We start from the raw sequence: 22,593 nt of genomic DNA, 5'->3' as shown, positions 1-22,593 counted from the left end.
TCCAGGAGCTGTCCCGTGGAATCTCGTCTGCCCTGGGGTGGCTGTGGGGTCCCTGGGGAGGAGAGGCGACTAGACGCCTGGGTGCTCCCTTCGCCACGTCTTTGCCTCCTGGGTGATGAGTAGACGTAGGAGACATGAGCAATCCGTGTAAGAAACTCCTAGAAGTTGATGTCATCACAAAACACCCCCCCCCCCCAGCTGGGTGGCTTTTGCACCCAGAGCGGCCTTCCAGAGGCTGGAGGTCAAAGGTCAGAGTCTGAGTCAGGCCTTGATCCCGCCCGAGGCCCCGGGGAGGGTCCCTGCTAACATGTGGCTGCATCCCTCTGACCTCTGAGGGCCGTCTCCTTGCCTTGGTCTCTGTAAAGGACCTGGCTTTGGATTTGGGGCCCAGCCAGATAATATATGTAAAGCTCCTTAGCTGCATTTGCAAAGGGGCTTTTTCCAGTCCTGCAGGTGTTAGGCCATGGGCATATTTTGGGGGACAGGAGAGCAGGACAGACCCTCACTTCTGGAGGTCTCTCCGGAACCTCCCTGGCCAGACGCTTCTCTCCAGCTGCCCACAGGGACCTTGAATTTCGGGGTCCGGGATGGGGGTGAGGATGGCCACGCGTGGTGGCACAGAGGGCTTGACAGAGTCCTCAGCAATGAACAGTGCACGAGTGCAAAGGAAAAGAAATCGCTAGGGAGAGACGGCAGCTTCCGGGAAGGGCTGGTCCACTGGGACTCGGATGCCTCCACACCGGAAGGAGTCAGGCCCGAGGAAGAAGAGAAAACTCTAAAAATAGAGCTGTTTGCAAGCGCTTGCTTCTCCGCTCAGAGTCGGGCTGCCCCGAGATGCCAGAGAATGTCAGCGGTGACAGCTGACATTTCTCAGCTGTGGCCTGCGTTGGGGCTAAGGGCCAGCGCTTGCTGTGGCGCTCCTTGCTCCCAGATGGGGAAACCGAGGCAAAGTCGAGCTTCCTTCCAGTGAGGAGCACTGCGGCCTCTGAGTTGGGGTCAGCTCGTGCAGGCCCCGGCTCCCTCGTCTCCCGGGCTCCCTGCTCCCTGCTCCCTGCTCTGGAGCCGTGGAACGGCTGCATCTGTAGGGAAATTGATCGCCTGCTGCCCAGTCCAGGGCTCCAAGTTGATAATTCACACGTGAGCAGTCAGACTGTTTCCCAGGCTGTCACGTGGGGCTGGAGCACTTCCGTGACTTCCGTGACGCCTCTGCTTCCAAAAGGCCAAGTTGGAACCAGTTGGAGACCCCGGCTCCGTGCACAGTGCCACACGGGATCATTTGTGACATTTTTCCAATTTGAGAGGAACACTGTTCGGAAGCCAGTGCAGTCCCCTGGGGTGCTTCCTGCTGGATCCGTGGCGGGTGACAAACCAACAGTATCATCTAAATAAACAATCCAGCCTGGCTTTCGCAAATCCATCCTGACAGGAATAAGTGGGACAATCTCAGGGAAGCGGCACGGGCTCTGGTGCTGCCAGCTGGCTTTTTCCCGTCGCTTGCGTGTGTCCGCGACGGCAGATTCAAAGCGGAGATGTGCCTCTGCTGCATTGACTTCCTGAGTTCGCTGGGTGGCACCTGCCGCTTCCCTGTGGTCCGTCAGGAGGGGACGAGGATGCCATGTGCCTCACCTGGGTGGAGCAGGAGCAGACTGGCAGGGGCTCAGCTTTCCCACCTCATCTCTGGATGGGACTTCCTGGGTTTAGAAATAATCCATGACTCTCAGCACTCCCATACTGACTTAACCTCCAGGTCTTGATCTTTTCTTTCCTTTCCTTTTCCCTTTTCCTCCCTTTTCTCTTCTCTTCTCTTCTCTTCTCTTCTCTTCTCTTCTCTTCTCTTCTCTTCTCTTCTCTTCTCTTCTCTTCTCTTCTCTCTCCTCCTCTCCTCCTCTCCTCCTCTCCTCCTCTCCTCTCTTTTCTTCTCTTTTCTTTATTTGGAAAGTCAAAGAGAGAGAACTCTTCCATCCTCTGGTTCACTCCCCAAATGGCTGCAATGGCCAGAGCTCAGCCGGGCCGGAGCCAGGAGCCAGGAGCTTCATCCAGGTTTCCCTCGTGGGTGCCTGGGTTCCAGCACCTGGGCCATCTTCTGCTGCTTTCCCAGAGCATTAGCAAGGAGCTGGATTGGAAGTGGAGCGTCTGGGGCAGGAGCTACCACCCTCGTGGGATGCCGCTGCTGCAGGCCGAGGCTTTACCCTCGACGCCACAGTTCTGGTCTCTCTGGACGTTACCTGGCAGACTGGGAAGAGTTCCTGGTGACAGTAAGGGTGTTCTGCTGACTCGACGTCCAGCATCAGTCAGTGTCCTCACCCCGCCCCCGAGCAGCAAGGGTGAGAGAAGAAAGAGAATGCCTCTCGTCACCGCGCCCCCAGGTGCTGGGCTACTCACTGCCTTGTCGGTCACCGGGAAACTGTGTTGAGGTCAGCTCCGGCTTCAGTAGCATCATTTGTTGTCTCAGAAGCCTGGGGGTCGGAGGTCAGGATGCCAGGTGGCCAGGGCCCCCCTCCCTGGGTCGTGGACGTCACCTTCCCTCCATGTCCTTCTCTGGCCTTCCCTTGGCTGGTGTCTTCAGAGAGGGCGCGAGGGAGCGAGTCCTCCGGTGTGTCTTCATGTAAGGCACGGATTTTTCCCCCTCTCCTTTGATCCCAGGTAACCTTCACACAGCGGCCCCATCTCCAGACACAGCCACACTGCACCCTGTTCCGTCCGTGCCACTGGCTGCAGCACGGATTCTGACTTGGCAAACCAGCCATGAGGCCTGCAAGGTTGTGTGTTGTCAGCTTCCTGGGCTGGCGGTGTTGCTGGCTCACAGACCCCACTCTAAGTGGCCTGTTCCTCATTTGACGGCTACATCACAGAAGAGACTGGAGTTTGGAAAGTAAAGAAACGTGCCCAGGATGGTAGAGCCGAGTGTTGGCATGTGGGAATCTGATGCCAACACCGCGATGGTGAACCTGGAGCCCACTGCGGAATCCTTGGCAGCTCGTTCCTCTGTGGGCCTGGCCTTCACTGTCGGAATTGTTGATTCTGTAGGCGTTCGGTGGGGCCAGAAATTCTGTGTGCCTTTTTTCCTATTTGTGTGTTTAGATCAACAGAGATTGCGTGCTTTTGCTGCATACCGCACATTTTGCGATAAGGGTACGTTGGCTAAGTAGAGCTGTCCACCTGTGTGTGCCCACCCATAGTTACCGATTTTTGTTGTGAGATCACTTGCGCTGTAAGCCATTCTCAAGAATACGGTCCCTTGTTAATCCTTCCCCTTGATGTCCAGTGGGTCTCTTGAGCCCCCTCCTCCTGCCGGACTGAAATTGTGTATCCTTTGGCCAAGGTCACCCCGGGTGCCTCCATGCCTCTTGGTAACCACTGCTGCTTTTCTTTATATATCAGAGGTTTTGGTTTTTGCAGAGATAGGATTTGTGCTTCTGTAACTGGCTTATTTCAGTTAGTGAGTTAGTGTCCTCCCAGCTCCTCCGTTGCTTCCCAAGTGACAGAATTCCCTTCCTTCTCTTCACTCTGTTTCCTTAGGGCATAGACCAGCATCTGGGATTCCTGGATTGTACACCAGCTCTCACTGTCCTTTTTGAAGCCCCTCTGTACTATTTTCCAGAGTGGCTGTGAGAATGCACATTTTTAACGCGTTTCTGGCTGGCGCTGCTGGCTGGAAGGACTTCACTTTGAGAACCACAGCTGTGCAGTTTCTTTCCCCACTTTGCTGTGAGAAACCCTCCTTCCTCATAGCACAGCCAAGAGTGAGACTTGGGACTTGAACGCTGTGGATGGACCCAGCACCTTGACTGACGCGGGACCACCCAGAGGGCTTAGAAGTTTGCTGGTCTTGGGAGCCCCTTGCGTACAGTTCTGGGCTGGAACTCCATCATTGTGTGACCTACAGCTGGTTACCTTTTGCTCATCTCAATGTTCTTAGACTAAAAGTGAACACATCGCGACCTCGTTTGGTTGCTGTGAGTTTTGACAGAAGCGTGAAGGACACGTAATGCCTGCTCCCAAAGTCGTGGTCGGTCATCGCTCCCTGTTTCAGGCCCACTTTGTGGATTGCAAAACCGTTTGTTAGGAGGACAGTGCCGACCGTGCTCTGCGTCGTCCTCACCTTAGGAGCTGATTGTGTTTGCTCTGCTCTCAATCATGTGGGCTTAGAGTTTGCTGTGTTCACTAACACATAGCCACAGTAAGGGCCTCCTGAGGGTATCACCCCTGTCCCCGTGCCACATCAGCAGAGCAGGCCCAGCTGCTCCCTGGTGGGGAAGCAAAGCTGTCCGTAGGACTCACTCATCCAGACAGGAGCTGCTGCTGTTTGCTGACCCCTCCCCCAGCTTCTGCACCCACACTCTCCCCTTGGAGGACCCCATCTTTCCCTCAAATGCCACATCCAGCTTTCAAGACATAGGGTCGGTAGGCTGGTGCCACGGCTCACTAGGCTAATCCTCTGCCTGTGGCGCCAGTACTCCGGGTTCTAGTCCCAGTTGGGGTGCCAGATTCTGTCCCGGTTGCTCCTCTTTCAGTCCAGCTCTCTGCTGTGGCCTGGGAAGGCAGTGGAGGATGGCCCAAGTGCTTGGGCCCTGCACATGCATGGGAGACCAGGAGGAAGCACCTGGCTCCTGGCTTCGGATCGGTGTAGCGCGCTGGCCATAGCGGTCATCTGCGGGGGGGGGGGGGGTGAACCAATGGAAGGAAGACCTTTCTCTCTGTCGCTCACTGTCTAACCCTGCCTGTCCAAAAAAAAAAAAAAAAGACATACGGTTGGCTCCATCCAGCCTGGTCTGTGTCTCCACCCTTGTCCAGCCACTGTCCTTCACATGTGGACTCCTACAGCATCCCCGAAGCTGGCCCCTCCACCTGCCAGAAGCCAGAACCTGGCTGTCCTCTCTCCAGAGCCGCTGCATGAAGAGGGTGTCATTGCGGTGTGGACGCTTGGGCCGTGCTGGGGGGATGTGAAAGGCTACAGCCTCTGTGAAGGACAGCACAGAGGTTCCTCACATTCGGCAGAATCACCATCGCATTCAGCGTTTCCACTTCTGCACATGCACACAGAAGAATCGGAAGCAGGGACTTGAACAGATGCTTAGACACTCGTGTTCATAGCGGCGGCCCAAATGTGCAATACTCAGTTCCCATTGATGCGTGACACTTATGGATAAGCACAGTGTGGTTTATCTGTGCGATGGGGTGTTATCCAGGCTTAGAAAGCCAAGGAGTTCTGAGCCACGTGAATGGTTATTGAAGATACCGTGCTTAGTGAAGTAAGCTGGACACAGAGGACACATGTCACGTGACCTCTCTTACACCAGTGTTGTTGTGGACTGAATGGAGTCCCTTCAAAAATGGGATTCCAAGGTCCTCACCCCCAGCATGGCTGTGTTGAGAGATTGGGACTTTACGGTGCTGACTGAAGTTAGACGAGGTCCCAAGAGTGGGATCCTCTTCCAATAGGACTGGTGTATTTAGAGGAAGGGATACCACCCTTCCTCCCTTCTCTCTCTCTCTCTCTCTCCCCCCCCCTCTCTCTTATATATATATATATATATCACACACACACACACTCTCACTCTCACTCTCTCACTCTCTAGTAAAGTGGAAAAGCCTTGGGAGGGCCAGTGGGAAGGTTGCAGCTACAGGCCAGGAGGAGAAGCCACCTCCGGAGCTCACCCTCACGAGCTCGCCTTGGCCTTGGCCTTGGACGTCTAGTCTGTGAGTGACAGCGTTCCTAGCAGACTGAAGCAGAGAGGTCTGGAGAGTCCTCAGACTCATAGACACGGGAGCTGGAATACTGGTTGCCAGGGAACAGCGAAGGAAGAAGGGGGAATCAGTGCTTCGTGGGGCACAGTTCAGTCTGGGAAGATGAAAACTGCAGTGTGGATGGTGGGGATGATTGCACAGAAATGCGAATGTCATGATGCCACTGGACTGTGCACTGTGGAGTGTACGAACACGACTTAAAATGGTGAATTGGGCAGTGCTGTGCTGTGTGCTTTGTACCATTATCAAAAAAATAGAAACTGTGTGTCCTGGGTGCTCTCAGGATAAAAGCCAGCCTCCCCCTCTCCTCTCGGCTCCCCACATTGTCCTCTCTCACTTCCCTTTGGCCCCAGGAACTTGGGGGCCTTTGCGCCTGCTCTCTGCTTGCCCTGGGCTCTGCCCTGCCTGAATCTTTGTCTCATACCTGACTGCCTGCAAGCCTTCTCTCAGTTTCAGCCCCTTTTTACGTTGAAAAATCTTACTCCTCTATTCTCAGCATTTCCCATCTCCTCCCTACGTCATCTTAACATTGTTTACTGGTTGCGAAAGTGTTATCTGTCTGTCTGAGTAGAACCTAAGCTTCCGTGTGCTTGGTAGGTAACTGAGCCTTCAGTGCCAATACACAGGCTGGGCGGATAACAGGTTCTGAACGTGTCTTCTAAATTTTTATTTGTTCATTTTCATTGCATTTGAGAGACAGAGATCTTCCATCTCTTAGCAAACACGTAAGTTTGAGTAAATTAGTGTCTCCGTTGCTGATGTGACTGTATCTGCCATTCATTCTAGTGAGCTCCATGGGTTATGACCATATTTTTTTAATCTTTATATTCCAGAATAAGAAAAAATGCAGAAAAATATCTGTGCAATAAGTATGGCTGATTGGATGGGTGGATAGATGGATGAGTGAGTGCATCTGTGGTGCTGGGTGTGTCGGTGGGTAGGTTTGTTAATGATAAAGGGATGGGTGAGTGAGTGTGGGCGATGGTGGGTGGGTGGGTGGGTTTGTGGGTGGATAGATGGATAGATAGATGGTTGTTGACTAGGTGGATAGGTGGGTGGATATATGGTTGGATGAGTGTGTGAGGATTATGGGAGTGTGGATGGCTGGTTGGCTGGTTGGTTGTACAGGAGGGTGGATGGCTGGTTGGCTGGTTGGTTGTATGGGAGGGTAGGTGGTTGGCTGGTTGGCTGTATGGGAGGGTGGGTGGCTGGTTGGTTGGTTGTATGGGAGTGTGGGTTGCTGGTTGGCTGGTTGGTTGTATGGGAGGGTGGGTGGCTGGTTGGCTGGTTGGTTGTATGGGAGGATGGGTGGGTAGTTGGCTGGTTGGTTATATGGGAGGGTGGGTGGCTGGTTGGCTGGTTGGTTGTACAGGAGGGTGGATGGTTGGTTGGCTGGTTGGTTGTATGGGAGGGTGGGTGGCTGGTTGGCTGGTTGGTTGTGTGGGAGGGTGGGTGGCTGGTTGGCTGGTTGGTTGTATGGGAGGGTGGTTGGCTGGTTGGTTGTATGGGAAGGTGGGTGGCTGGTTGGCTGGTTGGCTGTATGGGAGGGTGGGTAGCTGGTTGGCTGGTTGGTGGTATGGGAGGGTGGATGGCTGGTTGGCTGGTTGGTTGTATGGGAGGGTGGGTAGCTGGTTGGTTGGTTGTATGGGAGGGTGGGTGGCTGGTTGTATGGGAGGGTGGGTGGCTGGTTGGCTGGTTGGTTGTATGGGAGGATGGGTGGCTGGTTGGCTGGTTGGTTGTATGGGAGGGTGGGTAGCTGGTTGGTTGGTTGTATGGGAGGGTGGGTGGCTGGTTGGTTGTATGGGAGTGTGGGTGGCTGGTTGGCTGGTTGGCTGTATGGGAGTGTGGGTAGCTGGTTCGCTGGTTGGTTGTGTGGGAGGGTGGGTGGCTGGTTCGCTGGTTGGTTGTGTGGGAGGGTAGGTAGATGTTCAAGAAGTAAGCAGTGGTGGCTTTGTGTTAGAGTGCGTTAGGTCTGACTTTTCTAAATTTGGAATGGGAGAGGTGTTAAGTTGGATTCAGGACACTCTCCACTGATGTGAACAGAGAGGTTGGGGATCAGATTGTTTTGTGAGCCTCCAGCTTCTCTGTGCAGTGGTCTCTGACCCATCACTGTGTCTTCACCCCACATCTGCATGCCGTAAAGCTTCCTTACGACATCCTTATGTCTCGACTGCAAACACCATGGCATATCCCTCTCAAATGCACTATAAAGAGCAATGGCTCGGGGAAGAACTGTTAGGAGTGTGAGCCCCTTATTATTTTAAAGGGCATTTCAACAACACCACCGAATGTTCTCTGACCATAAGCCTGACTCTGGTTTTCTCTCTCGCTTTGTTTTCTCGTCCTCTCAGGATATCAAGGCAGACTGCAATACCTGCGTGGGAATAGAAGACAGAAAGGTAAGTCGATATTTTTCATTGTTTTTGTCTCGAGCCGAACAGGAACTCTATGATTGCAGCCCACGTGTTTGAGGCACGCCTCGCTGGACGATGATTTGCCGGTGGTTCGTGTACCGGTATTAGCCGCACACAGTCATGCTTAGAAGTGTGTGTCATGTTCCCTTCTTGCAATCTGTGTTATTTCTGATGGCTTCTAGGAGGATTTCAAATGTAATTAAGTTTACAGAGAATCTGGTGCTGGTTTTAGTTTTAGTCATCACCTTTTTCAGAAAAACAGCTCACGTATGTTTTGGCTCATGCTGGATTTCAGTTTTGTGCATGGTTATTCTGTATGTCATATGTGACATCTGTGATATTACGTATGTTATAGGTTATGTAATGATGGGCTCTCAGAGTATCCGTGTGCTGTGACTTGAAAATCGTTTCCATCAGGACACATTCCCATGGGTGGCAGTTTCCTGCCGGAGATTGGGAGGTGGGCTGGGGTGGGGGTGGGAGGGTCACTTCCTGCATATTTATACTATTCTCTCGACTCGTCCTCTGTGTTATGCTTGGTGGGTATCCCCTCAGGAACAGCAATGTTAGAGGATTTGCCTGCACTTCGCTGCTTCTACCCTCTGTCTCTCTTTACTGACAAGAGTCCTTGGACGTTTCCGTGACTGAGCTCTGGGCGGGTCAGATGTCACCAGGTACACCTTGCATCCAAAGAGGTGGGATAGATGGACTGAGAGGACACGCTGCTGGCCACTTCTGACTTCGTTCCGTGATTTTGAAGGTCATTTCTTTTTGCAGTGGCGTCCCTGTTGTCCTGTGTGGACACTGTATATTAAATCGAGCAGATTCTCAGCTGTGATTTGTGATGGGTGGGGACCCTCTGCTGATCATAAGGCCTTTGAGGACTGCTCAGAGCAAACTTTACTTTTAAATAAAAGGCAATTGCCACGTGTTATTTTAGTTTGTGTTAATCTGCTCTCAGTGAGGGGAATAATGACATGGTCGGCTGAGTTCAGACTTGGTGATCCCAGCTCCAGTGTGAAGGCCAAGGTGACTCGGTGCACGTTGGCAGGCCCCTTGTGTGTGCACGCAGGTTTGCTTGCATGAGCGTATTTTGTGAGCGGGATGAAATGGAATTTCCACGTAGGCGAAATGTGTGTGCTGCCCATGTCTCAGTGCTCACAAACTGTTTTCTGCTCTGACTGCAAATGCCAGGATGTTTCTCTCTCCCTTGCGCCTTTATGGAACTCATGGACATGTTTCTGCCCAGTGTCTGTTGCTTTTTGATTTCTTTGCTACTGATGTTTGAATGTTACCAGGGGACTGATACTGTTAGAACTACGACAGACTTGTCATTGGGAAAATGTCAGTGAACAACCAGGATAAGCCTTGGTCAGTGAAGACCAAATCGCCTTTGGCTCGGCTGCAACCATGGTGCTGATCACTCACACCTGTGGCTGCAATGAGGGCCCCCCCCCCGGCTTCCTGCTGGGAGGTCACTTGGGATGTAGCTTCAGATGCCCATGTGTGCATCCACACAGGTGCACATGTTCATGTACACACACATTTCTTTTGTTTTGTTTTGATTTTGTTGTTTTTCACTTAATATTATTTCTGAGAGAACACATTTTTAATTTATGTGATACTCCTTATGTTTTATGGTAGGTAATCCACTGAACAAAGACTTCAACAAGTTAAATGTAAAAAGACTGTAGCTTAGCAGGAGGAGAGGCAGGGATTGTAAGCAACAGTCAAAAAGAAACGGTGTTAAAGTTTCGGGGGCCAGCACTGTGGCCAGGCAGTATAATAGGTTAAGCTGCTGCCTGCTATGTCGACATCCTATATGTGTTCATTTGTGTCCTGGCTGCCCCACTTCTGATCCGGCTTCCTGCTGTTGGCCTGTTAAAAGCAGCAGACGATGACTCAAATGCATTTGCTCCTGCTACCCACATGGGAGACCTGGAAGATGCTCCTGGATCCTGGCTTCAGCCTGGCCCAGCCTTGGCTGGGCATCTGGGGAGGGAACCAATGGGATGGAAGACCTCTTTCTCTGTCTTTCCCCCAGCTCTGACTTTTCAATGAATAGATAAATCTTTATAAGATGTATGTTGAACTTCACTCATACAGAGTAAATTTTAAGGTAGTCCTAGATCATTAAAACTCTGGCAGTATATAATTCTTAACAGTTTGACAAAGGCTTGAAATGAAATTTGACAAAAGTGATGCTGGCATTTTGGTTTTTTTTTTTCTTGATTTTTAAAGTTTAGCTCTTTTGTGTCTTCATAGGTTGTTGAGTCAGATCTTCAAAGATTCCCATTTCCAAGGGCTCCCCAGCTGTTCTATAAACTTGACCTCGTGTGGCTAATACAGAACTTAGCCAATCAGTTGGCTGCAGGTAGTGTGTGATGAGTCCTAGTGCCTCCGTCACCTCACTCCCTCGGGCTCTGTGGACTTGCCACTCCTTCTGCGAGGGAGGAAAAGCGTCCTTGCCTCCTGTTCCCTCCCCCTTTCATCACTCATGCAAATCTGACATCCGCTGTCGCTCCTCTGGGTCCTGGATCACACTTAGAAGCTGGCAGTGAGGGCTGGGGAGGCAGCTCTAGGTACCTGAGTCCTTTCATTCACGGGAAAGTCGGGGTGCGGGCAGAGCTCAAATCCCACTGTCTGTGCGCAGGGCTGTGGGGTGAGGCCGCACAGGGAGAAGGCAGCCAGGGCCGTGGGAGCCGTGCATCTCCAGGAACTGTGCTCTGGACTTCCTGCCACCCCGATGTGTAATGATGAAATTTCACTGCTGAAGTGCCGACGCTTGCTCCCGCACACGCGTGTGCATGTGAGTATGCACGCACACACGCACACGTACTCTCTCTCCATGTAATCCAGGCGCTTCTGGCAAAACCAGTAATTTGATAAAGTGGAGCCGAAGTGACAGGGGATGACAGAGGTATCAAAATAATCAGTATACCCGGCTCTGAAGCAGCGCCCTCCTCGGCCCAGGCGGAGCTTGTCGGCTGCCGCGCACCCTGGAGGGGAACTGGCCGTGTGTTTTCTTTGGAGCTGTTTCCGTTAGCAGAGGAAGCTTAGCAGAACCCCTGCAGGACTAGATGCCATCCCGAGTAGGACGTCACTTTGTCCTCCTTGCATTTCTCCTCCTCTTAGTTCTGTCTCCGCCTCTCCTGTGGCTTCTGCATTCATGGCTGTGGTCCTCTACTTGCGTGTCATACCTTTGTCTGGGTTGTCGACCGTCTCTGCGAGAGGAGAGTGTTAGAGAACAGAATCCCAAGTTTGCTGCTGCGTCTTCTTCCCGTGCTCTTAGGTTCTGCAGAGCTTTTGACCCCGAGTGACTCGTTTTCCTGTTGCATCCCAGAGCAGGGGTCCGGGTGGAAGAGGAGAGGTGAATTTCAGCCGTCCAAGGGAGCCGGCATCCTAATGCAGAGCCGTAGATTTGTTACTCTTGATCTGCACTTGGGTCTGGCTCCGTCAGAGACTGTTGACAGGATGAAAGTGTTTTTTCCTCTCCTGTTTGGTTTTCTGTTTTCTTTTTCTACCCTGGCATCCTGTTTTCTCCCAGGGCCACAGAATGCTACTTGTCACTGGGAAAATCTTGCTGGTTGTTTACGGGGCTGCTCAGTGTGTGCATGGCCAGGCGCTGCTCCCAGGCTTCCTGATGCACCGGTTCACAGGGCCCCTGTGAATGTCCCCAGCTTGGAAGGGCCCCTGCCTAATGGTCAAATGTCTCGTGCAGGGCCACAAGGAGATCTGTGGGGAGGTTCAGATTCCTACCCTTGGACGAGAAGCATCTGTGCTCATGGCTGCCTCCCCAGGTGGATGCTGGGGAGCTGATGTGGGTTTGGCAAGGGTGGCAGCAGGGAGACCACTGCTTGGAGTGGCTGCACGGCCTCACGGAACCCCACACGTCTGACATTTACCGTGCCCGTGTTTCTACTGAGGAGCCCATGCATTTAAATTCATCTTTATTTGCAGTGTAAACTCCATCTGGATTCCAGGACTGCTGTGCAGACTGATTTGGGTGACTGAGGCATAGGTGGATGGATCAGAGTGGGTTAAGAGCCTGTCAGGAGGAGATGAGACCCCTTTTGCCAGTGGCTGTAGGCAGACATGGCTTCCTCCTGGCACTTCTGCCCTGGGCTGCTGCTGCATAACCGTTTTGGGTCTGCTGTAGACATGCAGAGAACGAGTTTGGTGGTTTTCAGGGTTAGGATGACCTCCGGGTTGCATGTGAATAAATCTTGGATTGGGGCCGGCGCCACGGCTCACTAGGCTAATCCTCTGCCTTGCGGTGCCGGCACACCGGGTTCTAGTCCCAGTTGGGGTGCCGGATTCTGTCCTGGTTGCCCCTCTTCCAGGCCAGCTCTCTGCTGTGGCCAGGGAGTGCAGTGGAGGATGGCCCAAGTGCTTGGGCCCTGCACCCCATGGGAGACCAGGAGAGGCACCTGGCTCCTGCCATCGGATCAGTGCGGTGTGCTGCTGCGGCGGCCATTGGAGGGTGAACCAACGGCAAAGGAAGACCTTTCTCTCTGTCTCTCTCTCTCTCTCACTGTCCACTCTGCCTGTCAAAAATAATAATAATAATAATAAATCTGCGATTGGGAGAGAGGAGTCTTGTGCTGAGGCTAGCACTGAGAGTTCTTGGCTTATCTTTCTGTCACGCCTGCTGCAGATCAGGTGGCCTAACTACCGTGTGGGAGGCACCATCGTCATCCAATCACCCGTGGTTAACAGGTAGAAGGGGAAGCTGAGAGACGCAGACAAATTTGCCCAGTAGGACTCAAAGTGCATCGTGAAGTCAGAATTTGAACCTGGAGATTCCGAGCCCAGACCATGTGCTGTATAGCCCTGATGCCACCTCCCTTACCTCAGAAAGCAAGAACTAAATCTGTAGGGAGTGGCAGTTGCACTTTGCCTCTGATGAAGTTGTGCCTGGGCCAGATTTATTGCCAAGTAAATAATCTTATTTCCACTTTGGGGTAGCTGTGGTGGCTCTCAGTGAAGATTCTTCCCAGTCTGGGTCATCCTGTCCTTCTGGTGAGCAGCCAGTCCCACGAGAGGATGCCAGGACGTCCTGGGGCCCTGCTGGGGAGAGACAGCAGCACTGGGTTCACATTACTATGGTTTTTCCACTGAGGGGCATGAGTTGAAGGCTTGGTCCTCAGCCTAGTGGTGGCAGGACCCCACAGAAGGTCAGAGGAAGCCCTGCCCAGACACTCCTTGTGTGACCCGTGGGTCATTCCCGAGAGAACGGAGGATCCTCACGAAGGCCTGAGCTGGTCTGACCCAGCACTCTGGCTTCTGTTTGAGTGTGACCTCCTGCTCTCACAAGCTTCACCCCTGCCACTGTCATCCACCGTGATGGGATGCAGCCAAGAATGTCCTCGCGAGCCCCACGCCCTCGACCCTCCAGAACCGTGAGCCCAGGGAGCCCCTTTGTGCAAGGATTTGGTTGTAGCAGTGAGAGGGTGACTCAGACAGTGGGGTTTGGCTTGAGTTTCCAGAGATCTGATTCAGTTCCTGGCTTTAGTGATTTCAGCAGGGTGTGTGTGGGTATTCGTGTGTGTGTGTGTGTGTGTGTGTGTGTGTGTGTGTGAGAGAGAGAGAGAGAGAGAGAGAGAGAGAGAGAGAGAGAGAGAGAGAGAGAGATGCTTTAAACCCAGGAGTCGCCAGTGCAGATCCTGAAGAACCACAGGCTTTGGAGCCTGAGGGTCTTGGATTTCAATCCCAGCTCTCCCCGTAATAGCTCTGTGACCCTGAACCTCGGTTATGCTAGTTCCCATCTCTGCACACTTATCTGTAAATTGAGACTAGTGCAGTCCAGTTGGAGTGTCAGTTTAAAGAATGAAGAAGCAGGTACTTCTTCTTTTACTTCGCAAAGCAATTGACGTAGGACCTGGAACAAAACAAGAACTGAAAGACCTGTAATGACATGTATTTTTATTTTGAGGATGTCTGCCTACAGGCATTTCTCGTCACTTATCATTAAATTTTCCTTTAAAAATGAGACCCCTGATGTATGATGGGAGCTCAGAGAAGTGGGCAACCAGTGTGACCTACCAAGCCTTGGGGGTATTTTACTGAGGAAGAGACACTCGGCACAGGTGGGAGAGAAACAAGCTGTCTTCCAGACCCAGGCAGGAGCCACCCTTGAGTTAAGGCAGACAGGGATGCATGTAGGATGGAAGTGGCTTGGGTCACAGTGACCTGGGAATGATGGCACCATGTTCTGGGTGCTGTTACATAGTTTGTTGCAGCCATGTGGAATACGGGCTCACTGTTGTTGTTTTCTGAGCCATCCTCAAAATCTGATTTTTACTGAAAAGCCACTGATTTTTGACACACTGTGTGTGGGTGACAGGAGACACACGTGCAGGGAAGAGTCGAGGGGCTTCCAGGGCGCAGGCTGGCCAGGCGTGAGTTGCAGGGTGGGAGGGGTGTCTGTGGATGTTCCTCCTGGGCAGACAGGAAGTTGTGCGAGCACATGGGCATTGAGGGTGGACTCAGGTCCGGTGTGCATGTCCTGGAGTGGTCAGAGGAGAGTGTGATGGAGCTCAGGGGTCAGCCTTGGGTGCATGTGGGGATGAGGGGGAGGCTTCACCTAGAACATGCTGACAGCAGGGAGGACCCTAAGAGGTAACAGGGTGGCTATTCAGACACGTGCTACCCTTGGAATGTGTGTGACCGGACAGGTATCTCTAAGAATGGGGCATCTGGGCTGGCGCCTTAGCATTGCGGGTAAAGAATGGGGCATCCGTTTCCTTTGCTGCAGACCGAGAGGTGAGACCGCTGGATCACCTGGTTGGTTCTACACTGGATTGTTAATCAGCCTTAAAAATAAACGAGGAATTCCCGCCATCTGCAGCAGCGAGGATGAACTTGGAGGATGTTGTGCTAAGTGGAGTTGGCCAGACACAGAAAGACAAACACTGGGCGAGTCCCTTCCCTGTAGAATCTAAGATACAGTCAGACCCACAAAGCAGCAGAGAGTAGAATGTGGGTTGTCACAGATTCAGCTGTAAAATGAGTCCGTTCTGGAGACAGTGTGCAGCGTGGTGCCTATGGTTGTGCTGTGTATCACACACCAGAAACATTCTTATTTATTTATTTATTTATTTATTTGGCAGATAGAGAGAGAGAGACAGAGAGAAAAGTCTTCCTTCTGTTGGTTCACCCCCCAAATGGCCGCTAAGGCCAGAGCTGCTCCGATCCGAAGCCAGGAGCCAGGTGCTTCCTCCTGGTCTCCCATGTGGGTGCAGGGCCCAAGCACTTGGGCCATCCTCCACCGCCCTCCCGGGCCACAGCAGAGAGCTGGACTGGAAGAGGAGCAACCGGGACTAGAACCCGGTACCCATATGGAATGCCGGTGCAGCAGGTGGAGGATTAACCAAGTGAGCTACGATGCCGGCCCCCACCAGAAACATTCTAGGAGAGGAGGTCTCACGTGTCCTCACCCCTGCACGCACAAGGCAGCCATGTCGCATGATGGATATGTTCATTAGCTTGGTAGCAGTCATTTCACAATGCATATACATAGATGTGTATCTCAAATATGACAGGAGACACTCTAAATATATGCCACTCTGAGTTGTCAATCACTCCTCAAGAAAGCTAGGGAAAGAATCTAGGTGCATGATAGGGGAGGCCCACAGTTTCCTGTGTGCCAGCGGTGCCCAAGTGTGGGATTCAGGCTTCAGGTGATAAATGAGGTATCAGGTGACACAAGAAGTTGGCGTCAGATCACCCAGTGAGCAGGTGGGGAAGGTATTCCCTTGCCGACACTTTGTAGACACTGAGATGGCATCAAAGTGACTTAATATGATTGTGTTCTATAAAATAAATTTCCCAGACTTGCTAATCTGTCTTTTTAACTCAAAGATCTAGAGACCTTAGCAGACAATTTTATAACTTAAAAACATTTTACTTTTGAATTAGGGTTACTTTCTATATCTGATGGATACTTCTCTTTCCATTTACTTCAGAGTTCTATGCTAATTTTTAAAATGACTTGTTTATTTATTTGAAAGGCAGAGTTATAGGGAGACAGAGACAAAGATCTTCCGTCTGCTGGTTCACTCCTCAATTGGCTGCAGTGGCCAGGACTGGGCCCAGCTGAAGCCAAGAACCAGGATCTTCTTTTGGTCTCCCATGTGGTTGCAGGGGTCCAAGGCCTTGGGCCATTCTACTTTACTTTCCCAGGCACATTAACAGGAAGCTGGATCAGAAGTGCAGCAGCCAGGAGTTGATGCCAGCACTGTAGGTGATGGCTTAACTGGCTACACCACAGCACTGGCCCCCGTAAACTCTGTCTTAAAAAAACTCTTCAGTGGATGTTAGCAAATCTGTTTTACTTTAGTAAAACGTATATTAAGGATAAGAAATTTAAACGCTCTGAAGAAAATCAGATAAATGTACATGGGGGTCCATTGGAGCCACTCTTTTCTACTGTGTGCTGCAATCAATAGTGCTTCTGCGTTGCATTTTGGAAGGGGTCAAACTCTGCTTGTTTGCAAGGGACTGAGAAGGGTCCAGGGTCCAGGGCAAACTGGACATCAGAGAATGAGTCTGAAATAGAGCCATGTAGGAAAGGGGGACCAAGACTTGAGAATGCAAGAAAATTAATCCATCCTGTCCATGTGACTTGGTGACTCCAGGAACATGTCCCAAACTTCTCAGCTTAAGAATGGGCCAGTTCACTGACCTGTGGAGTATAGAGGCTGACCAGTATGGATGGTGAATTAATCTCGTGAATTCTGAAGGCTTCGCTGCCAGTGAGCACAGAGCAGTACCAGGGCTGGTGTTCTGTCTAGCAGTACTTCATTTCTGGAGACGCAGACGGTTAGTCCTGGTTCTGACAGTGCAGGGATGGAGGCCAGGCGTGCTCCTTACTGGAAGGGCTCTAACCTACAGATAGTGTTCACCAGACTTTCTCATTGGAGGCAGAACTAAGCTGCCTAGGGCAACCAGGGGGAGGGTGACAGTGAACACTCTTCTAAGAGAGCTCCCAGAGTTCATCTGGGGATTGATTTTTCTTCTGCGCCAGTTGCGCTTTGATGAAGCGTGATTGTGTGTTTGTATTAAAGGGAAGGTGCTCCCAGATCCCCAGAGAGGAGGAAGTTAACACATCCCTGCGGGAGGATGAGTTTGAGCCTGGAGGGAAGGCGGTGGGGAGAGCATCCTGCCCAGGTTGCAGGGATGGAAGCCTGCAAGGGGACGCCTGGCAGAATCCACTTGGGAGTCAAGGGGAGCTCAGTGCGGCAGGGGCTCAGGAAGCGCTGGGAAGAGTGAGCTGAGAGCAGGCGGGAACGCAGGCAGGGGCTGGGCCTTCTGAAGCTTTGGGGCAGGAGGGCTTTATGTCCTCAAGCGTAGAATGAAGTCTCCTCCTGGCACGGGATTCAGTCATGTGGAATGATCAGAGCTGCAAAACGTGGTGCTCTTCTAGCTCCTAGCTTCTGCTTACCCGTGTACGACCTCTCGTACTTGTGTTAGCTCATTTGTGGCCTCACAAGCTCTGGCCAAGGAGTAGGTACAGTCATCTAACACCTGCACAAGGCCCTTCTCAGTGTTGCTTGCCGTACATTTTCTGCATTTGACATCTCATGCAAATTCCCTGAGGCTGTGACTCATCTGCACGTGAGTGACCATCATTCCTGCAGCTCGAGTTCCAACGTAGTGCATAGCCACCGGCCAAGCCTGTCGTTTGACTGTGTTTGGGGGCGGAACGGACTGCAGGTCAACTGTCTTTGGCCGTAGAATTGTCCATGACCCTGGAGCACCTGTAAAGCTGTCCACGTTTGCTGTCTTACCTTGGTGGCTGCTTTGTTCAACAATGACTTGTGGGTGGAACCTTGTTGGGATTCGGTTGCACAGTGTAAACAGGCTTCATCTTGGTTTTGTTTTTTGGAGGAACAAAGCACCATACAACAAAGCTGTGTACATAGCCCACCAGATGGTCAGACTCAACATCTTTCTTACTTATGTTTTGGGCAACATAGAAATGATAAATGCCAGTGTCTGGAATTGTGTGTTCAGAACCTGCAGATCAAAGCAGGTGGGAGTCATCTGGGATAGAAGCTACACCCTTGCCGCAAAGGGTGCGGGTGGATGGTTGCTAAGAAACCCTCAGCGGTTTTGTGCATATCTGCAGTGTAATGGAAAAGGGTTCTGCCACCTTAGTGATCTGAGTTTGAATCCTGGCTCTGCCACGTGCTAGGTAAACCTTGCAATGGTCACACTGGCTTTCTGATCCACAGCTACATGTGAGAATAGTGTTGCGTCTTCTATGCCACAGTTCTCATGACGTAACAAGTTGCCCAACAGAAAACCGAGTTGGAGCAGATAAAAGAGAAGACAGCAGTGGCAGTCGTTGAGTAAATTCTGGCTTTCTTTTGGAATATCTGTGACTTAATGCTGAGCTTTCCCCGGACAGTAATGATGGTGACCACAGTTAGATGGTTCACTTCTACCTGTGTTAAGAAAGGCTGCTTTTCCAATGGGTTCAGCACAGTTCTTGGGTGTGATGGCCATTGGCTTAGCAGGAGTCAGTCTACTCGGAGGAGCAGTACTGTGCACGTTTTTCTGCCCTTGCCCACAACTAGAAGTGGGTGAACCCCTACTGAATGGCCTAACGGGGTGCAAGTATACAGGGGGTGCTCCTCAAAGCAAATCTTCTTTTGAAGATTTGTTTATTTATTTGAAAGATAGAGTTACAGTCAAGGAGAGGGAGAGGCAAAGAGAGAGGTCATATCCCAAATGGCCACAATAGCCATGGCTGAGCCGGGCCAAAGCCAGAAATAGGAGCTCCTTCCAGGTCTTCCACGTGTGTCTGGGAGCCCAAGCACTTGGGTCGTCTTCCACTGCGTTCCCAGGTGCATTAGCAGGGAACTGGATCGGAAGTAGAGCAGTCGGGACTTGGACTGGTACCCAGTTGGGATGCTAGCACTGCAGGCAGTGGCTCTACCCACTATACCACAATGCCTGTGCTCTCAGAGGGAATAGTGGCTGATTTTTTTCCAAGTGAGAATGTGGATAATAATAATAATAGCAACTAGCATGCAGTAAGTGCTTACTCACTGCTAGAGACCACTTTTAGCGCTCTGTGTATTCTGTTTGTTCAATCCTTAAGAAGATGATTTTGAATCCATGTATTCTTTACCCCATGGTGTAGATGAGAAAAGTGAGGGAAGGGGGAGTTAACAGCCCAAGGAGCAAGCGTGGAAATGGGATCCATATGCAGAACTCCTTCATTTGACTCCTGACCACCGGGCTGAGCTACGTCCTGTGAGGACGCCAAGTAGCAGAAACAGCAGATGTCCCTCGAGTACTTAACATGTTCAGTGCATGGCACGGAGGCTGATGGTCGCTCTACTTGCGACGCTTACTGTAACAAAGACTTCAGCATGATAGCAATGACGGGGGCCCATCTTTAGTGACATTCTGCACGTTAAATTCCCTCTTAATCACTCTTCCTGATGTGGTTATCTGTGAGGTCCTCAATGGATTTGCTCTTCAACATCATCAAAATGCTCCTGGTTCCAATCAAGGCTTCGCTTCCCAGCGTGACTGAGAGCTATTTTTGTAGACTGGAGCTTCTGACCCTCGAACAGGGCTCTGTACCAGCCTTTCATGTAGTATCTGCAGGTTAGCGCTCCGACTAGACTTTGAACGTGAGATGTCAGTCATACTTCTCTCTCTCGTTTATTTTATGAAAATTTGAGGTTGGTGGTAGGCTGGGGCTGGAGAGGCAGGTAAAAAGCCATCTGAGCTTCTCAAATGGATGTGGTGTTGAGTTCAATTAGGCTCCAGGGGCCCGGAAACCCAAACGACGGATGAGGAGGGGTGAGTGGGCACCCTCCACAGCCGCACGGGTGCAGGTGTAGCGTGGCGGGTGCGTGAACGGCTGCTGAGGAAGATCAAGCCGCTTTTCTGGTGCGCTCGCCCAGCAGCCTTGAAGTCGGCTCTCACGGAGCTCGTCTGAAGAATCGCAGGTACAGCAGCGCCTGGAGCGCTGGAGTCGGCATTCTCAAAGGCCTGGGTCTGCACCTCAACTTGGCTGCTTCCTGACTGTTCAACCTCTGCAATACTCAGGTTCTCAGGTAGAACAGACAGGAAGAGAGAAGCCTTTCCAAGGTCCCTGTGGGATTCAGTGAACCTAAATACGTAGGGTGCCTCGCATCCCACAAGGCACAGGGCATCCCTTTAGTGAGTGCACTGTGCGTGTTTTGGACACACAGCAGAGCACTTCAGAAATCCTATGGAAAATGGAATCCAAAGATAAGTTTATTTTGGTGCAGAAAAATTTTAAAATCCATGTATTCCAGAAGTCTTCAAAGAGTTCATGAAAACCGCATTTTCTGACAAAGCTGTGCATAGATTTTGATTCATTTTTTTGTGCCAAAATATTCTGTTAATTCCATTTTCTGTGAACGTTTCCCTTTGTTCTTTTTTTCATCGTTGACTCAGTATCTTATATCTCTGATGGGATCCAAAAAGGTACGTCTGGGAGCAGTTAGGTCAATTGTAAAATTAAATAATAAATATTAAACTAGTAGCAGGTCCCCAGGCGCCAAGCAAAGATTTTGCGTCGCCTGTTGGTAGTACCTAGCTGTCTGTCTGCAGACGCCCAGAGAGGGTGGGACGCAGAGCTGACGGTGTGCTCGAATGGGATCCCTGGTGTCACCTCGGTCTGAGAGTGGGCACACAGTCTCAGGTTGTGGCATCTGCTTTCTATCAAGTGCGTGATTGATGAGTGACGCCAGCCACGGGTGCGGGGGACGAGCCGCAGCGTGGGTGCCAGATTCAGGTTGTCCCTGGCAGAAGATGTCACGAACGATGAGAGTCACAAGGTCAAACACTCTGTGGAAACCCAGCAAGGGAGAGAAGGCCAGCACTCCATGCTTCCAAGTTTCTCTTCTTACTCTGGGCTTTGAGGCCTGTGACAGCGCTGGCATTTTCATGGATTTCAAGGTAACGCAGAAGAGCTTCTGTCAGCGTCTGGAGGGGGCTGTTGCCTTGGCTCCATTAGGGTGATGATTTACCTGACTGAAGTCTCAGGTAAGTAGGGTTGTGTCTTGATACCTTAATTTTAAAAATGCAGTTTGTTATCTTTTCACAATTATGTATTAATTGGGGCTGAGTTGCTTACATTTTAATAACCCTAATTATAGCAATTATTTTCATTTGCCATTTATTTTACTTAACAGAAGCGAGTCTATTCTTTGTTGTAGTTTTTAGTGCTGCTACTTTCTTTAAACTCTGAATTAAAATGTATTTAGAAAGTGCTTAATTAACTGCAAAGCTATTTCTCTAGGATAGATCTGTCATCTACTCAAGACAAAAAAAATGCCACTGGCTTTTCTCAGTGATGAGTGGAATGAGCATTAATTAATTTTTCCTGCTCCTCTCTTGGTGTATTATCCCGTTTCTTGTTACGTGATTGGGTGACTCCAAGCTTCACACGGAAAGCCTGCCTGTCCAAATGTGATTTATGTCGTCCCGGCACTTCTGCACAGTTCAGCTGAAATTTTCTTCATGTTGATCGGGGTCAGAAAACTCTGGGATTACACCATCCATCTCTGCAACGAGGTTGCTAAGATAAGTTTGATGGAACCAGAGGCAAGGCAGCAGGAAAGGAAAAAAGCTGCACATGCGTGATACACCCGTACACTGGGGCACACACACGCGTGTGCACACACACACACGTTTGCTTATATACGTACACAAATACATGCACAGTCATGCTTGTTGGCCAAGTATAAATTAGAATTTGTTTCACGTAAATCATCAAAAGTGTATTTTACTGTGATCCTAGTGTTTTGTTTTCTGTTTAAATATTTGAGAGAAAGGTGGGGGGGGAGAGAGGGAGGGAGGGAGGGAGGAGAGGGAGAGAAGGAGAGGGAGGGAGGGGGAGGGAGAGAGGGAGAGGGAGAGGGGGGAGAGAGAGCGAGGGGGGGGAGAGAGAGGGAGAGGGAGAGGGGGGAGAGGGAGGGAGAGGGAGGGAGGGGGAGGGAAGGGGGGGAGAGGGAGGGAGGGGGAGGGAAGGGGGGGAGAGGGAGAGGGAGTGGGGGAGAGGGAGAGGGAAGGAGGGAGAGAGGCAGAGAGGACAGTCCCATCTGCTGATTCACTCCTCAAATGCCTGCAACAGCTGGGCTGGCCCAAGCCAAAGCCAGGAGCTGAGAGCTCAGTCCAGGTTTCTCACTTTGGGATCCTACCACTTGAGACATCACCTGCTATCTCTCAGGCTGTGCACGAACAGGAAGCTGAAGCTGTGAGCAGAGCTGGGCCTTGAACCAAGGCGCTCTGATGTGGGCTGTCCACATCCCGAGTGGCCATTTTAAACAAAAAGCTGTCAGGGTTTACAGATCAACCAGAGGTTTTTAGTATTTTGTGTTTCTAGCTTTATTAGAGTAGATTAACAGATGTCTTTAAGATATACTGCCCAGTGCTT

At 51.2% G+C, this 22,593-nt stretch overlaps 1 protein-coding gene across 22 annotated transcripts in view; it reads left to right on the top strand.

The window, feature by feature from the left end:
- RBFOX1 (RNA binding fox-1 homolog 1) overlaps window positions 1-22,593 on the top strand; it is a 2,206,955-nt gene that overhangs the window by 1,215,173 nt on the left and 969,189 nt on the right. For all 22 annotated transcript variants that reach the window (XM_070063950.1, XM_070063945.1, XM_070063952.1 and 19 more), the window contains one exon: window positions 8,100-8,147. In XM_070063950.1, coding sequence (XP_069920051.1) covers window positions 8,100-8,147 — 48 coding nt within the window. The remainder of the gene's footprint in view (window positions 1-8,099; window positions 8,148-22,593) is intronic.

This window comes from Oryctolagus cuniculus, chromosome 19 (genome assembly GCF_964237555.1).
Source record: "Oryctolagus cuniculus chromosome 19, mOryCun1.1, whole genome shotgun sequence".
Taxonomy (NCBI): domain Eukaryota; kingdom Metazoa; phylum Chordata; class Mammalia; order Lagomorpha; family Leporidae; genus Oryctolagus; species Oryctolagus cuniculus.
The sequence above is the reverse complement of the archived record's forward strand: the minus strand, read 5'-3'. Positions and strand labels throughout refer to the sequence as shown.